The sequence below is a fragment of the Juglans microcarpa x Juglans regia genome, chromosome 2S (genome assembly GCF_004785595.1).
Source record: "Juglans microcarpa x Juglans regia isolate MS1-56 chromosome 2S, Jm3101_v1.0, whole genome shotgun sequence".
In the NCBI taxonomy this organism is placed as follows: Eukaryota; Viridiplantae; Streptophyta; class Magnoliopsida; order Fagales; family Juglandaceae; genus Juglans; species Juglans microcarpa x Juglans regia.
Window position 1 is genome coordinate 14,347,239 of NC_054597.1, and position 19,058 is coordinate 14,366,296.

A 19,058-nucleotide genomic window follows, 5' to 3' on the forward strand; every position below is an offset into this window, starting at 1 on the left:
CCTTTATTGTCACATCTACAACATGTACACCAAGCATAATAGGAAAGCGTTGAGCCTGACTCGAATTCCCTATCATTTAGACATTCTATTCTTTTGGCTGGATTTAGATCATTTTGCCAGGCCCAATACCAGGCTAGAATCCGTTTTGATTCATTGAAGTTACTTTCTTAGCAAAAAGGAATTGTCTTAATCAGGCTTCTCTAGAGAGAATCTGTACGGTAAAACTGTTAGTGAACTGCATGTAGTGCATACAGCTGATATTCAGAATATTTAAGATGCTCAAGCATTCTTAAGTTGTTTTCAGTAGTTCATCAATGCTAGTGTACTGTTAATTTTATGGCTTGGTTGGTAAAGTTGATATGTAATTGTAGTCTACACTTTCGAGTCATTAATTGATTTTAGCTTCACTATTTCAGAGCTACAAGGATTTAACGGGAACTTCATGGACCCTTACTTATTTTGTCAGCTTCTACTTAATAACTGTGTTACTGCTCTTGAATTTGGTGAGTTTTATTCATTACCACTACGATGTTTCATTTTCTTTTCTTAATTTTGTTATTTGTATGTTTTCTTATATTTGCAAGTCATAATGTGATTACCCATGAAAGTCCAAATCACATTTGGGCTTATACTCCAAAAAGACTAATCAATGCTACAATTAGCATTCGTTGTAATCATTATAAAGTCCAGTTCACCTAGTAAGATAATCAATATGTGTGATTTGGCACGTAATGTACCTTTATTGCTTGCCATACTCTTGCCATCCAATATGGGACATAGTGGGGCTTTACAAACTCCCCAACTAAAATCTCTTATATCCCCATCATAAACCATACCACACTAAGTGCCTTAGCAATACATAGTGTTACTAGGTCAGTGCTGCTACCACTTGTAACGAGACGCAAGCTACGTTTGGGCTTATACTCCAGTGGGACTAGGTCAATGTTACAATTCAAACTCTTATAATCATTATATAGCTCAATTATACCTAGTAAGGAACCAATGTGGTACTTGGCAGTCAATGCATCATTATTATTTCACTTCTACCATACTTCTGTGATGCAATTGTGGGATTTAGCGGGCTGTTACACATAAATGCAACCAATTTGAAGTCATATAGGGGGCGAAGATGTCATTTAAGCTAAAACTTAATGGCTGGTTATCTATTTGTTGCAACAGCATAATGCCTGCCGTTTTGGAATTTTGGGGGATAGAGAGACTTGCATCTTGAAATATACAATGCAGAAACACATTTTCTGCACTAAAAACCAGAAAGTTGAAATGTCGGCATTTTTGTTTGCCTGATTTCACATAACTGAGAACCCGTACAACTAGTCGAAATTAACTTGACATGGGTGTCAACCCATAACTGATAACCCATACCACTAGTTTCTGTTTGATTAATTAGGCCAGGATCCTTGCTTCTGCTCTCCGGATTTTACCTGTGATTGTCTTCAGGGTCATTGAGAATAACTTTTAAGGGTCTCTGTATTAGGAGTCTGGATTATGAACTCTTCAGCCTTCACTGCTGTGGTTGTTTTGTCTTTATTGGAAATGTAAAGCTTATTGCTCTGTATGGGTAAAATTTAACTTGAATATTTGTTTTCCATGTAATTTCAGATTGTAGCTTTTGTCTTAGAGGCATTCTTTGCTGAAATGGATATCGAGTATTCAGGAAAAAGTGAAGAGGACAAGGTTGGTAGCTTTTCTGATGTTTTTGTTGCAATGGAAAATTATACTGCCAGGTCCATATGTGAAAAAGTGATCATGATGGGTCTCCCTAATACGTAATTATGATATAAAAAGATTCTTTGAGGAGCATGCTGCTGGGTTTTGAACGGCGTTGGTAGGAGCATGCTTAAGCACAAAGTGCCAAGACTTGAGCACTTTGCTTACCGAAAGTGAACGCATTTACAAAGTGCGCTTTTTGGGGAGCTTAAAGAGAGAAAATAAATAAGATTGTAAATATTTTTAAACAAAATAAATAATCTGTTCCAGACCCAGAAAATGATTCAAACCTTCTTGAGTGTTTAGTTGATGCTTATGCTGGCATAGAAGTCATGACCAACAATGATTGGTCATGCCCTTTTCGGCATAATTTGGTTCAACATCATATTTTAATTTGATGATTGCTACCAAATGTCATAGATGCATATATTGAGTAAAGCAGAAGAGAGTTACATAAAATGCTGTATAAATTTATTATAATTAGACGATTACTTGATTTTCATGCTACATAATACTCTAATAAATTACGTTAATAAGCTAAACATATTACCATCTTGTTTTTTAAAATTTTTTTATTGTATTTTATGGATTTTTTTGTTGATATACATTGTTTTTCAAAATATGCGCTTTACTTCAATCAAGCGCTTGCTCGGGCTTTGCACTTTGTGCCTAGGCACTAGACGGCATTTCTGCTTAACTGTGCCTAGTGCTTTTACCAACACTGGTTTTGAATGTCAAGAAACAAAAATTTGTCATTTCACTTTAAATTCATTGTAGCTTGAAACTTCATTAAAAGTTATAGGGGTTTGAGTTTCAGTGCACACAAGCCAAGTACATCCCTTGTTTTGTGTCCTGTTAATTTTGATTGTTGACTTACTCTTGTGCCAAGAGTTTATAGAGATAGTCAGACACTTTCTGTTAATAGTGGCCATGTTAGGTTAAGCTCTTCAGGCTCTTGAAAAGCTTAAGATGGAGTTCTGCCATAAATTTGTCAGCATTACCTGTATATGTTCTGAAAGCTATTTGTATCTAGATTTTTGCAATTCTTTTTGATAAGGTATTTGGTATCAGACACTTTCTGTTACTAGTGGCCTGGATCTCGAACCACTATTCAAATAGAGCAGGGTCTTTTTGAGATATAATGAGAGCTTTTCTTGCTTCTACCCTTGTTTGTTGTGTGGTAGTTTTTCTTTCCATTTGAGTCATGTCTAATATACACGTGCACACGCATATAAATTGATGTTCTACCAAGATTTAATCATTTAAATCTTAATAATTTTTTACTTCCTCAATCTAGGATGCGGATGGAGAAAAGGACCGTCGACGAACTGTTGGGTATGTTTGCTAACTATTTACTCAAACCTCACGTTTAGTTTCATTTTGGATGTTAACAGTAGCCTGGCCTCATTCTTTTGGCTTGGTGCAGCACAAAATCACGAAGCCAGAGGGTTGATGCTCTTCTTCATCATATATTGAGTGCAGAGCTCGAGCTGTCGCAATCCTCCAATCCATAGCTTCACTTCATTCCAATTTTAGAAGTGAATTTGCCTATTAATATCTTTGATTCAGAAGATTTAATTACTTTACGAGACTTTACAAACCTACATCCTGTTGTCCCATGGATTTGGTATTGTAAATTTGAAGTCAGATCTTTATAAATTTCTCGTATTTGCTTTTGAAAACCTAGATTTTGGCTACTGGCTTCTTCACAAAACTGCATGGTTTCTGTATGTGCTAGCCCTTGCAATTGCTATCCTGGCCATTATTATCTTTGTTAAACTATAGAGAAAAAAAATTAAGGCATTTGCAGCTAGGGCTTTCAGTGATTTGTGAAGCAAAAAGTATCGATGGAACTAACTGGTTGTGGGAAGGAGCCATGTAACTGCTTCAATTAGGGTGCCGTGGACCCACCATAATTGACTTTGTTTGTTCCCAGTTTTTGCAGGGTGCTTAAAATCGGTGAGCATGCACATTCTATGTTATCCCAATTTCTAGAGCCTTTTCTTTTAGTTGGGTTGCAAGTTTTTGTTCTACCGCTACAGGTTATATTAGAGGGTTGCAAAGGTTTGTCTCTTAGACTCGTCTGAAGAGGTGATTGTTGATTCTCAATATGGAGGAAGAATTATCTCAGTTGTGGAAAGGCCTAAAACTCACAGAAGAAGAGAGTGGAGATTTCTTTACCGGAAGAAGATGTTAAAAATTCTATTTTAAGGGGAAAGCAATGCCTTCTATCACTCATTATGTAACACTCCCTTCCCATATGCTAGGAGTGTCACGTGTTTTTCATAAAATAAACCCGGATATTTCATAAATGAAATTAGAATTTATTTTGTAGAAAAAAATGTCTAATAAGATATCTTCCAAAAACATTAAATGAATAAATTAAATAAATTTATGTCATAAAAGTAAATTTTATTTTAGAAAGTTTGGAACTAAATCAATTGCTCCTAATCCTGGCCTGTCTGCTCGTATTCATCATCCTCACCTGGGTGGTTAAAAACATGAAAATAAACTAAAATGAGTCGAAAACTCAGCAAGAAATCTATCACAATGTAAATATAATAAACATAAAGTTTTCATGTTGAGAGCTTAAAGTCATGATTGTTCATACTGATGCTTATGCTATGCATGATTTGATTTATTTGAATTAACTGACTGATCTGACTGGCCAAGACACTTAATCCTGTGTGCGAGGTTGTGCATCGGCCCCACACCCTGAGGCCACGAGGGGAGCCGCTGATAATATTCTGGTATATGATGGTTGACCACGCTTGAGTCCGTGGCTTGCACATCCACCTTGAAATTGCATTGTACCATGCATCTGAATAGCCATCTGATTAACGGATCTAATCTTATCTTGCATTTGAAGTTAAGATAGCTTATGTGTCTTATATACATGAGATGCATGACATCATACATACATAATTATAATTTTTGAATTTGAACATGATGCGGAATGACATGATCGCGTGCTATGCTGGATGACATGTTTGCATATGACATGAGTGGTGCATAAATAATGGTTGTCAATGAACTGACTTGAATAATACTTATATATAATCTGAACTATGATGATCTTAATTTGTGATCAAATTATTTACCTCGCTGTGTTTCTTGAATATCACTTCGTAACTCGTCACCTATAAGCAATATTAACTATCACTAAATCTATTTAGGAACAATATGTACTAATATCTTACTTAATTAAATTCACAATCTAAAAGATAGACAAATAAATCTTTTGTTTAACACCATAACCAATAAGTCCTGGTATTTAAATTACTTAAATACTAATAATATATTATAATTTAGTAGGATACTTGGGCTATTTTAAAATAAGTCATAAAAATCCCAATTCTTAAAATAGGTTATCTTTCTTAACTTAATTATTCGATCTTATAAGAAATCTAATAAATATTAATATTGTTTAAATATTTTTAACATAATAATTTTTTTAAAATTATGCTAAATAGACAAAGGAATATTAACAAAATATTACGCTCAATAGTGTACTTTAAAATATATTTCAAATTCTTTCAACACTTTCTTAAAAAAATGAGCATTTGACTAATATATTTACTTAAGTAAAAACTCACATTTAAAATATTAAGCTCAACCCATCAACAAATAAAACACTCAAACCCACAAGAGTCTAAGCCCAATTAAAATTACAAGACCTTTTAAAAGTAAGCCCATCATTATTTGTCTTAGGAAAAATACTGGCCGTATGGGCTTGGGGCCAAGGCCTGTTATGAATAAAAAACTCTTGGAAATTTAAATCACACAGAAACAAAACAAAGAAGGAATTGGCTGTGCATAAGAGAGAAACAGAGGGCTCACTGAGAGGGGCACATGACAAAGATAGGTTGGATGGCAGCTCTGGGTGGCTGTGAGTGAAGGCGGCTCAATTGGAGGCTTCTCTGTGGTAGTGCGACACCAAGAGAGGGAGAGAGAGTTAGTTTAGAGAGAGAATATATGTTTATCGAAACTGAGAGAGAAAGAGAATGGCGGACTGCCGTGGCTTACCAGGATGGTGTGAGTGTGACGAGGTTGTGCTGGTCAGCGTGTTCTGTGGTGAAGGGTGGTTCAATTTTCCTTGAGGTGGCGCCAACGTGTCCTGGGCAGTGGTGGTTGGCGATGGTGGACAACTTGGAATGAAGGGAAGTGCTATGGTGATGCTGGTGTAACACACCTGATAGGTAGTGTTTAGATAACTAGAAAATATGAGAAAAATGTAAAGAAAATGGTTAGATTCGAGGTTGACCTAGCCTCCAAGAGAAAGAGAGAGAAGAGAATAGAAAAAGATTTTCATTAATGATTCTGGATAATGAACCCTAGAGCCATTGGCTCTTACATAAAGGAGATGACCCCTACATGGGCCTAGACTAACACACTAAAAGCATATAAGAAAATCAAACTAAGGCCCAAGGCCCATGGCCTATGTTATTCTATTCATGGACTGTGACAAACCATCCCCCATAGAAGCACCTTGTCCACAAGATGCGGTATCCTTGTCCAGCCACCTGGGTCAAAAACAAAAATTTTCTTTATACCAACAACCACTTCACGTTTCACAATAATAACCCCATCAATGTGTGTTGTTGTATACCTCAGTAGATATTGATCTAGCCTGACAAGTGAGACATCTTGGTAAGTTGCCCAAGCAACAGCAAATGCTTGATAATTAAGCAACCCATCAAGTTTGCAAACCCCTATACTGCTTTTGGAGGTTTCGTTGTTCCCATTTTCAAAGAATGTGAAGGCTTTGAGTGAATGCTTATCAATGCCTATATTTTCAAGGTGAACTGAAACAAACTTCCCATGAAGCTCTGTAGAAAACCCCAGGCTAGTTGAACCACCACCAACAATAGCAAAATGACACTTTGTACTATATGTAATATTGGGTAGCAGAGGAGTGAATGCTAAATAATCCCAAGGTGCTGCCACTTGCACATCATATGAGGGGTTCATCTGAATCTTAATAGCGTCCAGGCCATCACAATTAATTTCTGTGGAAGTTATTTCCCTTCCTCTATCAAAGGGCCAAAAAACACTTCTGAGTGGCAAAAAATCAAGCAGTTGAGGAGCAAGATTTGTATCTACTAACACTTACAAACCCATGAATATTTTTCCACCACAGATTACAAGCAAGGTAGAAAGGACTTTATATACCTCAACCATACCAAATATCATGACATTTGCCAATTCAAAATCATCCAGAGACTGTAATTCTTCATAACTTAGATTCTCATGTTCCTCTTTCGATGTTTGGGAGCACCGTCTTTTATAGAAAATTTATGTAACTGGACTTTGAATGATGCTGCTCCTACAATCCACAACATCGCCCATTGATGTAAGAACTCCAGGCCATGTTAAGCTTTGAATCTGAATATATGTGATTGTTGCAGGTATGACGTGTGCGTTCTTTGGCCCAGTAAGAGCTTCAACCTTGTTGCGGTCCACCCTCTGAATCGAGTTTTTGTTCTCATCACTTAGATTCGAAGCTATCATTGTTGCACAAAGAACTCTAGCTTCATAAGCTAGGGTCCCTTCATCCCTTTCATCAAACAACTCCCAGGCAACAGTTCCTCTGGCTAATCTCACAGCGCCGCCCATTGAAGTGTAACCCCACATAACTGTTCCACCGAATGAGAAGCCCGACATGGTGGTTTCTCCACCTTCTGGCCGCATGAATGGATATTTTTCATCAAGAGCCCATGCCTCTGGTTCAATAATCCTAGTTGTCTGTTGAGAAAAACCTCCAAGAGTTCCAAGGGCACCGTTTGCAACAACCCAAGCACATATCCCTTCCTCAGAACCGGTAATAAGGGAAGCCCACTCACCCCGACTCTTAAACACTAAAGGCTGGAGCTCTAGGAGATTCTTCGGCAACTGTAATGCAGCCTTGAAGAACTGAATGGCGTTGCTCGCCTTAGTAGCCTCCACCAATAGGGGCGGTTTGATTGCTGTGAAAACCAAGGCGTCAGTGACGCCCTTAGCAACTCCTCTGTTATGGGCCTTCTGCTTCGCTATCGAGCCACCCACTTTTCTCATCAAGAACAGCAGAGATCATGCTTGCAAAAGTTTCAGGCTTCATGTTTCTCCCTTCACGAAGCTAATATTGCTTGTGCCGAAACACCAGTCGTTGATACATAGTCTGAGTGTCCGTAGCGAGTCCGGAGAGACCAAGGAATAAACGATCATTAATTTTATAAATTCTTTGGGAATTGGTGGCGATGATCTGCAGCTGAACTCCGAGTCTACAGTCGCTTGCAATGGCGAAGCAGTTCTTTCCCACCATCGCAATCAGTGCAAATCCATTGTAGTCAAATATCACCAAGCGGAGATGACTATAGGCCCCATGCTCTAATTCGAAGCTCTTGCTGTCATCATTGCTGAAAGAAGCTTCCTCAGATGGCTTCACTCCGAATCAAGGTGAAGCAAAAGTGAGCGTCGTGGACGCCGACCTTGTTTCGAACATAATAGAACTGGAATTGGACTTACGAATGAAATATAATGATCGTGTTGGTATTATCGTTTCTGCGGAATGGTTGCTTTTACGTAGTTGGGAGCTTGTGAATAAACAAATGGTGGTGACTCCTCCAGGGTCAAAATTCCAAATCTGAGAATCTGAGCTTGAAGCTTGGGTTTGAATTTTCCAAATGGTGGTGAAGGAGAATCTCGAGAACAGATCTCTCATCCGCTTAACCTTGTCGTCCAGAAATTCTTCATTGATTCCCATTTTTGCTTTTGCTTTGAATTTTTGGTAGCTTAAAATTTGTCTAGCATCAACCTCTATCGAATGTTTGGTTTGGAGGGACTGGGGGCGATGTCGTTTGGCTGCTACTTGGGTTGTTTCGGATAACAAATGAGGCATATGGTGGTGATTAGCAGAGGGATCGTCACTAACCGGGATCTGAGAGAGGTAGCTTTGTTCAAAGATGCCCTCGGATGAGGAATTTTTTGTTGCTTGTTCTTCGTCTTCTTTCTCCTGCATCATACCAACTTGCTCCAAATAGCTTAAATTCTCAAAGTTGTTAGCAAATTCGTCCAAAGACTGAAATACATGGTGTATTTTGCTGTGGCTCTCACAAAAATCCTTCAAATGTTGATGGAGAACGTCAAAGCGTTGAAGATTTTGTTCCAGTAGCTCTTTGATATTAAGTAGAGATGAGATAATATTTTCCATTTTCACCGATCGATGAAACTAATGCCAAGGAAAGACCGGCTCTAGATACCATTTGTAACACACCTGATAAGTAGTGTTTGGATAACTAGAAAATATGAGAAAAAATGTAAAAAAAATGGTCAGATTCGAGGTTGACCTAGCCTCCAAGAGAGAGAGAAAAGAGAATAGAAAAAGATTTTCATTAATGATTTTGGATAATGAACCCTAGAGCCCTTGGCTCTTACATAAAGGAGATGACCCCTACATGAGCCCAGACTAACACACTAAAAGCATATAAGAAAATCAAACTAAGGCCCAAGGCCCATTAACTCTATTGTAGTCTAAATAACATGTAGCATTAAAGTAAATGAAGATAAACTGGCCCAAGGCCCATGGACTATGTTATTCTATTCATGGACTGTGATAGCTGGCCGTGGGTGATGGTTGGTGCCGGGGTAGTTCCTGGCAAAGGGAGGAGCTCTTAGTGGGGCTATGGTTTCTCTGCTTTTTTGGTGGCTACTCAACGGTGGTTGGCAAGGGCTGTGAAGTAGGCTGGCTGCGTGGTTCTGAAGAACAAAGCTTACGGGTAGCTTGCAGGGGACTGATAGGAGGGCTTAAAAGCTTTTCTTGTGTTTATTTAAGAGGGCTTCGTAGGATTTTATAGAAGGAAAAATAATGATTGGTGATAGGATTTCAAAGTTGGTTTCCCATTAAGATGATCAACTAGGAGGTAAGAACGAAATGAGATTAGGATTATCCATCAAGAGATAAGAATGAGGCTTATGGGTGGAGATAGGGAGAAATAAAGTTTAAATTCTGAAATTACCCAAGTACTCCTGTAATGCAACGGAAATATCTACCAATTCACTCAACAAATTGGTTAGTATTCAATCATGCAATTAATTTAATAATTAAACAATAACATAAAATAAATAAATTTCATAACACTAAGATTGGTATTGAAGGGAAACCCTTTAAAGAACTCTTTAAATGTAAAATCCTACGAGGCAGCCAAACCCAGAAAAGTCAATCTTATTATTTGAAAATCAATTACAAGTACTCATCAATTACAAAACCTCTACAACTTGACTCTCTTACTTGCCTAGACAAATGACCCGTTTGTCTTCTACCGCAGTAGCAGCCAGAACCTCTGGAGATCTTCAAATATTGCCTTTTCTCCTAAAACTCTAGGGGCTGAAGTCCAATCACACGATCCTCCATGCTCGAAGCACGATCACACTCAAAGAGAGATCACAAATATGAAAATTCACTAAGGAATTTTCTCACTAAACAATGCACTAGAAAGTGCTCTAGAAAATATGTAGATATGAATCTCTATGGATCCTAACCAGTATGATTATTTAAATAAACAATCTGAAAAAAATCCAAGTTGAAGTAGGATTCTACTGACGGGCAGAATCTGTCGTGAAGACGTCTCCTGACGGATTGCTGACATGTCGTGATAACTCTTCTATGTAGTTACTGAACTGTATTCAACTTCTGTTCTAGATAATTGCAGATCTTTTTGAATTCGAATTTCATGTTGCTGACTTATCTAACCAACCTTAAAGACTCCTAGATAAACTGTGTTATTTGGATTCGAAGATGAGTTGTGATAAGTTGAGATGTGTTGTGAATAATAGTGAGATGGGTTGTGAATAGTAGTGAGATTTGTGAGTTGAAGTTGATGAATAATAATGAATAATAATGAGATGAGTTGAAATGAGTTGAGATGAATTGCGAATACAAACCTCTTAAAATAAAATCAATAATTATTTTACATTCATTCAAATTCAAACTTATTGATAAGATAAACTCTATCATTTTAGTCACCTAATCCTATACAAACTTATTAACTTAGTCACCTAGTCCTAGCCAAACTTTACATCTACAAATTCAAACCAAAACTGGGACGTAAAATCTGATAAAATCCAGTAGTAATTATTAGAATTAATAATAATTCAAAACTCTAGTAAAATTAAATAAAATTATAATAGTAATTATTAATAAATGTAAAATCTGATATAATAATAATAATAATAATAATAATAATAATAATAATAACAATAATAATAATCTATGTAATTATATAAAAGCCAAGTTTTGATTTCCTGACTTGGCATTCATACTGCATTAATCGGTGTTAAATTTAGACGCTCGCACTTCAGTTAAAACGCTACCACTTCAGTTGAAACGCTGCAACTTCAATTACTTTAGTTAAACAAAGCTTAAAAATCCGAAAGACCTACTAACCTTAAAAGCTTAAATTTACACTTCGACGCTACCCACAAGAATGAAAATATTTTAGAAATCGGAGAAATACCCACTAACGTTTACAACGCAAAAGACCGGAAAAGACGCAGAAATGCAGGCCAAAAGTAGAAAGCGTACCTGAAGAGCCACTTGGGTGATGATGTGCGTAGAACGTGATGCAGAAACCATTCTGGAAGAAGACACTTGGGTGATCAGGCACATACTGCCGCTGGCCTAACCACTGGGCAACCCCACTGTGTCACGGAGAAAGACATGCAGATGCAGCACCCAATATATTGAAATATCACTTGAGGTCACTGCATTGTACTTCCAAACGCTATATATATAATATGCTCTTCAGATCATAAAAAAAAAAAAAAAAAAGAAGAAAAGAAGAAAAAAAGTGGAAGGTGTTAAAACACAATAACAACAAACAAAATAAAAATGGAGTCAATAACAACAACAAACAAGCCGTGTATGAGCACTCTCATTAGATTAGCTAAAAGTTAAATTCAATGAGTATTTAGTTATTAGAAAGTAAAATATAATCACATTAGATTAGCCAAATTCTAAAATTTAGCTACAGTGACTTTCAAAAGTTTTTCTAAATTTGAAGGTTACTGTACATACATCAAATATATATTTTATTAACTATTTCTCTCTCACTTTCTTTCTATCATATCTTTTATCACAATTGATATATTAATTTGAATTAGTGATATATTAATTTAATAAAAATATGATTATTAATTAATATATAATAGGTAGAATAGTAAAATATGATAAATAAAATAAATTAATAATTAAAAAAATTAAATATTTTTAAAATTATTAGTTATTCATTACTATATAATAAATCAATATATAATCTAATATGGAGATTTGATGTAAATAATCAAAATCAAATTCATCTTATATTATTTTATTATTATATAATAAAAAAATAATTATTTCAATGTGAAAATTTATGTGAATGAAATAGCCAAAAGTTACATTTCTCTTATATTCATAAAAAATATCCTTTTAACTTTGACTAATCCAACGAGAGTACTCTAAGCCGCAGGTCCTTCACTACTAGCTGAAGCACGTACAAAAGCCAAAAAATAAACTGCTACCGAAGTTTTCTGGGAGTGGAGGGTCACGGGCGTTGTTGGGATCCGGTGCAGAAAATCCTTTGTTTCTGTGGGTAAACAGCAGAGCTTTCTACTTGCAGTGGTTTTTGGATAAAAGGCGAGTTACAATTGAAAGGCTGCAAAGAGAGAGTTGCACCAAGTGAGCACCGTGAAAAATTAAGGGAGGAGGCAACCGTTGTAAAAAAAAAAAAAACTGCTACCGAAGAGGCAACCGTTACATGAAGAGGCAAATACGAAGCGGTTCTCTTTCTTTCACACTTTCGATCGTATATATTTTGGAAAGTCACATTTCTTTATTTCACTTTCTTCTCCGCTCGCCCTCTCTCAAATCAATGCCACTTCGACCAAGACGACGAGCGACTGTATATTTTTGCATTCAACCGTGTTTCGGTTGTGGAGGTGCGTGACCTCCTCTCAAGAATTTTGGTTTCAGATCCTGGTCAGTGATTTATTATTTTCCAACATGATATTTTTGTTTTCCGCAAATGCATTGGTATTTCCTATTCTACAAACAAGTTGATAGATGTGTTTATGTGCATTGTATATCCTGGTCATATGCCTAACATTTCTTTTCTTACGCTCTCTCTCATACTTTTTTTCATGCAAGCCATTCTACCCGTCTCATTTTTTTTTTTTTTGTTTAAATCAATGCAAGTTTGGTCTTAGAAAGTCTTAAATTGATAGGTATATGACCGTTTGAAACAGGGACAATCATAGTAACCCGGGAGATCTTGATATGCTCATTAGTTCTAAACATATAAACGACCTTGAAAACTTTTCCAGTTTGTAATGGTTTGGGTTTTGGGTGGCAGTTTGGTATGTGTTTTATTAAGATATTTCTGATGAAAGTAAATGATAATTTATGACATAATTCCTCTCTTGAAACTGAATGTGGAAGAAAGAAAATGCAAGAAAAATTGCCTTCAAAACGTTCGTATGGGGAGGCTAAATGCAGTGAAAATTTCTGAAAAGTTTTGAAAATTTTTGAAATTTCTAAACTTTCGTATGGGGTCATTTCCTAATGTTGATTCAGTATTTTATTTTCTTGCATTTTTCACTCATTCTATGATGCTAAATATTTACTACAGTTTTGACGGGTTAGGAAATCTTAATACTTGCTCACACACATAAGCACGAGTACTTGAAAGTGGCTCCAGATCACCTAAATTTCAAGCTTCACGATTTTATAACCTAATGCAACAAAGATTATCATTAATCCATGGATTTGACATGATTATATATATATATATATATATATATATATATATATACTATGAAAATATTGGATCCATATATAGTGTAAAGAAGTGTTCAATGAAACATTAATTTCACGTTATTAGTGTCTTTCGACCTCAAATTTACTGATAATCATATAAGTTTAATTATCAATTGATCAGTTTTTAATTTCGACTTCCAAGCGTAGAAGCTGTCAAAGTAATATAAGGGTAAATCCCAAGATGGATTTCACAGGAACAATATGAATTAAGCAGACAATTCATATTCGCAAGACAACATATTACCGTTTGTGGTGACAATAAATTTTGAAAAGATAAGAAAGCATTAAACTAAATGATCTAGCAATGAACACACAAAAAAAAAAAAAAAAAAAAAAAAAAAAGAAATGAGAAATAAATTCCAAAGGGTAAGCAATAACTATATCGACACCAAAATGAGATTATTTACTAAGGGAGTGTGGATTGAATCAAGAGTGAAATTGTTGGCTGTTCTAGAAGTTCGAGTACGAGTAAAGCTGAAAATAAATGTAAATCTATTTTTCACGTTATTAGTGTCTTTGGACCTCAAATTTACAGATAATCATATAAGTTTAATTATCAATGTATGTTGTTCATAATTATCATTACCGCATTAGTGTCCTTGAACTCTGCTAGAGAATATCTTACGTGCATATACATAAGGCATCTCTCTTTGAGCCTACCTTTTCGTGGGGCATCTTGCTCACCATCCATAAATGAGTCTTGGTACATAGGTACAGCTAGAAATATAATGATTAAAATACATATTTTAGGAATCTATTGTAAACATCGATCTCGACGTTAACTCAAATGGAAAGGAAGATGATCATAAATCATAGGCTACATCATCTAAGAGGAGAAAAATTAAGAAAAAATATTAATTGAAAAATCGTGTCTCATATTAATTCTATCTATTTTACATTGTTCTAAATTGAACAACAGTATGTATGTGTATATATATATATATATATATATATATATATATATATGTATTGCAATTTTAATATTGTAAATTAACCGTGAAATCTTTATTGGTAAAGTAAATCTTTTATACGTGCACGCTCCATTTTATATATATTTGATATACATTTTATTTATAGTTGTGGAATTGATTATGTATATCAATGAACCATTTAGAGTTATAAAATTCAGCATAAATAATGGTATGCACATTGCGCAGGTCATAGGCTCGTAATAATAATAATAATAATAATAGAATATTTATAGTTATATGAAAAAAAAGATACATAAAATTTATCTTATGGCCTAATCTTAGGATCAGGTTGTTACAAACTCCCATCCTTATAAAAATTCTGTCATCAGAATTTGCTAATACCTCAAGCAACCTACATATTTGTCCATCGCATTCTTTTCATGTTTCTATTGTAGATCTTCCATCATTTAGTCGAGCCTAAATTTCAAAATTTTAAACCTCAATTATTCATTCCTAAATCTCGCATATTTTCCTAATCCTTTTACACGTGCACTTACTATCAATGATCACATGCTTTACAACACAAGCCTAAAGTGTATACCTTGACAACAAGATTGATAAAAAACCTATTGATAATATCACTCAAACTATTATTTTTCTCCAACTAATAGTAAGTAACTGTCTCCAAATAATAATTAAACTCTTCGCATAAAATGATAAATAAATCTCCTCATATATTAATAACCTCAGATAAATAGCAACTCTCTAAGTTCGGAGTCTCTAAAATATCTTGATTCTAAAATTCTTAAAAATGAAATACCACAATGATCACGTGCCTATGGTTATGGGCCTACATCTCCAATTATAAGCATAGAAACATCAATTAAACTTCTAGATCACCTCGACATCTCGTGACATTCTCTAATAATGTCGACCTAATTATTAAAACTTTAATGTGCATGTCTAAGGCATACGTGTACTTAAATCATTTTCTACTCGTAACCTTAAATTCTCGCGCCTCAAAATCTATTGACTCCACAATTTCTTTCTATAACTCTATTGTTACCTAACTTCGTGACATATGAGATTTCTACTAAAATCTTTTGTCCACTATTTATGCTAGGCGAGAGAATCATATCAGCTATAATATACCTTCCATCAGATATTGTGAAATACCAAATACCATATGTAAATCTATGTCATAACAACTTAAATCTATCAGGATCATATTATTTACTCATCGTACTATATACATATCTAAATTTAGGATAAGGGAAGGTACTCGTGACTACATCGTTTGAAGCCTTAGCATCAACAGGGGTGAGGGAATATACTCTTCTCGTAGCTGTCATCTTTTGTCCTTCGCTCCTTCCTGATTCCCTGGATCTCTTTGTTGGATAGTCCCGGGCCAGATGGTTCAACTTCTCGCACTTGAAACACACGTTCTAGCCATACATACACTTTCCCATATGTCTTCTCCCACATGTTGTGCACGTGGGATAAGTTTGTCTTGCTGGTGGTTGCCCTTGACGACTCTCGATATGAGGCTTTTTGTCCTTATGCAATGCTGATTGGAGTTGTTGCTACTATTGCTGGCGCTTCCTTTGGTTGTTGTACTTAATGTTATCTTGGAGGTCTTCCTCAGCAATGGTAGTTGTAATGCCCGTCCTTGTGGTGAGACTTTTTATAAAATATTTTGATAAAGGACGACGGGAATTACCGTTCGATTTAAAACTTTTTACTTGCATACCCAGGGTACAAGACTCTACGTTTATGACATAAAAATGTACTTTTAGAATAAAAGAGGTTTACAGCGGAAAACATTAATCTTACAATAAAAGGGTCCCTCGTACGATTAAAACCCATGCCTAGACTTCCGTGCTCTTTCCCTTGGCCGTGTCTGTCCTGATGCGTACTTCTCATTCCGTCTCTATGAGGGGGGAAGGGACATGCATAAAAACTAAAATGAGTCGAAGACTTGTAAGCATTACTTTATACAGTTAAAATATAACAACATAGGTTTTTATTCATGCATTCATTATTCATACATACTATACGTGCATGCTTACGTACATACGTGCGTTCTTTTGAAAATGTCACTGGATGAGGTTTTCCTTTGAAAAATTGACTTTCTTTTCTTAAAACGTGTCTCCCGTCAGTGCCTTCATTTCTGCATCGTGCGTTCATTCGAAAACATCACTGGACGAGGTTTTCCTTTGAAAATGGACTTTCTTTTCGTAAAACGTTTCCCCCATCAGTGCCTTCATTTCTTAAAAGTTCGTGCGTTACGTGCATACATGCATACATGCATACATACATTCATTCTTATCACTTTCATAGGCCAGTACACACTGTTACGCCCTGTATGTTGGGGTTAGCGGTCTTCCTTTTGACCCGAACTCCGCCAGTGGCCATGGGTTGGGAATTCCTTTTCAGTCAGGGGGCAGCACTGGGTGCACTACCAGTACTACTTACCCTGCATTGCAATCTGCCCATTCATTGGTACCCCTTTCATTCATTCATGTGGCCGTTACGTATCTTCATACATTTCATACATTTCATGCTTTCATGTCTTTCATGTTTTTCGTTCATTCATTCATGTCAGCTCTAAAGAGCTGGAGCTTTCATTCAGTTCTTTCTTTCTTTTAACAGTCCATTCATAAGAAAACATTCCTTTTCATGAGAAAGCATTTCTTTTCATGAGAAAACATCGTTTGGGGCGTAAGCCCGAAAATCATCTTTCCTTTTTCAGTTCATTTCAGTCCTATCCTTCATTTAACAGTTCGTTCGTGGAAAACATCATTTAAAAACATACATGGCTTAAACGTCAGCTTTTGTGGCATCCATAAGCATCACCTTGAACATCGTCTTTCATGGCACCCATGAGCATCACCTCATGGCGCACATGAAAGCGTCGGTTCGTAGGATTCATAAAAGCATCAGTTTCATGCTTTTCGTGCATTTTTATCAGTTCGTGAATTTTTTTAGAAAATACATACAATAGATACAGTGTATAGTTATCCATTCACATGCGTACAATTAATACTTTCGTTGCGTAAAAAGGGGCTACCAAGGAGGGCCGTACATACTTATACCTTTAAACAATTAGCCTTTTCTTTTGTAAAACGTCTTTCGCGTCTTTTCTTAAAGCATTGTGAAGAAAAGAGTTTCATTTTCGTTTCTTTATATATTTTAGAAAGACTCTAGAAGGATATGAATGTAACACTTACCTGGACTCCATGCTACTTGCATATCATGCAGTCCATTCATGTGCGTGTCAGATGGCAACCTACATGCACACACATAACTTTAACGTCATTCTCTATCTAATGCATAATCAACTTAAACTAGAAATAGAACTACGCTTTACTTAGAACACTCTCCTTATATCCCGTGCACTTACGTGCCCTTCACTATGTTAAACCCTTCGGGGACCATTACGGTCACCACATCTTCCAACTCAAGGTCTTGCCTTGAGTGCTCATCCACTAAAGTGAACTCATGATTCACCTTAGGATTAAGACACTAAGACCTTAGTCTTACTCTTCTTACTAACCACATTCGACGCATGATTCCGACCGATGAAATTACGCATCTCAATCCTAACAATACACCCATCACTACCTCGATGCACCTTAGCCCGTACTAAATCCTCATCCCCATCCATACAAGCTACACGGCTCTAAGCCAACTCTGAGGCTTAGGCACTGTGTAACTGCGCTCAGGACATATTACCCATCACTTATGGTGAATCCGTCCGGCACATGTGTTTAACCAGATTACACATGTACCTCACCCCTTTATCACCTAAGATCAACATATAATATGTTGATCACTTGCTTGTAGGGATAAGGGCCATACTCCGATACCAACCTTCTCTTAACCTGGTTAGCATGACTCTTCATGCTATCCGTCCCTTATGACAGTTCATCCCAACACTTAACATGAGAAGGCTCCATTCACAACCACGCCTCATGTGATGTCATATAACTCGAGACTACATCCAAGCTACACCATGACCTTGTCACGTTTCCTGACATCTCGCTACGTCATTTCTTACATCAACCCTTAACTCATCACGAGTACGGTTCCTCACGTACTCCCGTCACATCGTGACATCTCGTCACGTTCCTGCTACGCCATTTCTACAATAACTCTTCACCCATCATAAGCACGACTGTCAGTAACCACGTCACTTCGTAACGTTGCCCAGTCATGCTTCCGCTGTGTACTCTTACACTTATTCTGCTACTTCACGCATACTCCTAGCCATAAGTCCATCACGGTGACACTTGTCACTTCAGACTACAGGCTGCACCATAACTATTTCGGGACACTGTTCCACAGTTCCCGACACTATTCCACAGTTCCCGACACTATTCACCACGTTCTACGCCCATCAACCACACAACCATCATTTTCTCTGCGACATGCCACATGGAGTGTCGCTGCCTCGTGGAGTACACTCCACGTATACTCCCTTTCCACATGCTACAACCTATCATCAATATGGCATACCTGCCATATGATGCATCACTCTACCACATGGAGTACACTCTGCGTATACTCCCTTCATACACACTATGCCA

At 36.5% G+C, this 19,058-nt stretch overlaps 1 protein-coding gene across 1 annotated transcript in view; it reads left to right on the forward strand.

Moving 5' to 3' along the window:
- Window positions 1-3,414, forward strand: part of LOC121251847 (two pore calcium channel protein 1A-like) — a 53,941-nt gene extending 50,527 nt beyond the window's left edge. The window contains exons 20-23 of the mRNA XM_041151233.1: window positions 417-503; window positions 1,621-1,695; window positions 3,026-3,063; window positions 3,155-3,414. Coding sequence (XP_041007167.1) covers window positions 417-503; window positions 1,621-1,695; window positions 3,026-3,063; window positions 3,155-3,242 — 288 coding nt within the window. The 3' untranslated portion in view covers window positions 3,243-3,414. The remainder of the gene's footprint in view (window positions 1-416; window positions 504-1,620; window positions 1,696-3,025; window positions 3,064-3,154) is intronic.
- Window positions 3,415-19,058: the final 15,644 nt, after the last annotated feature.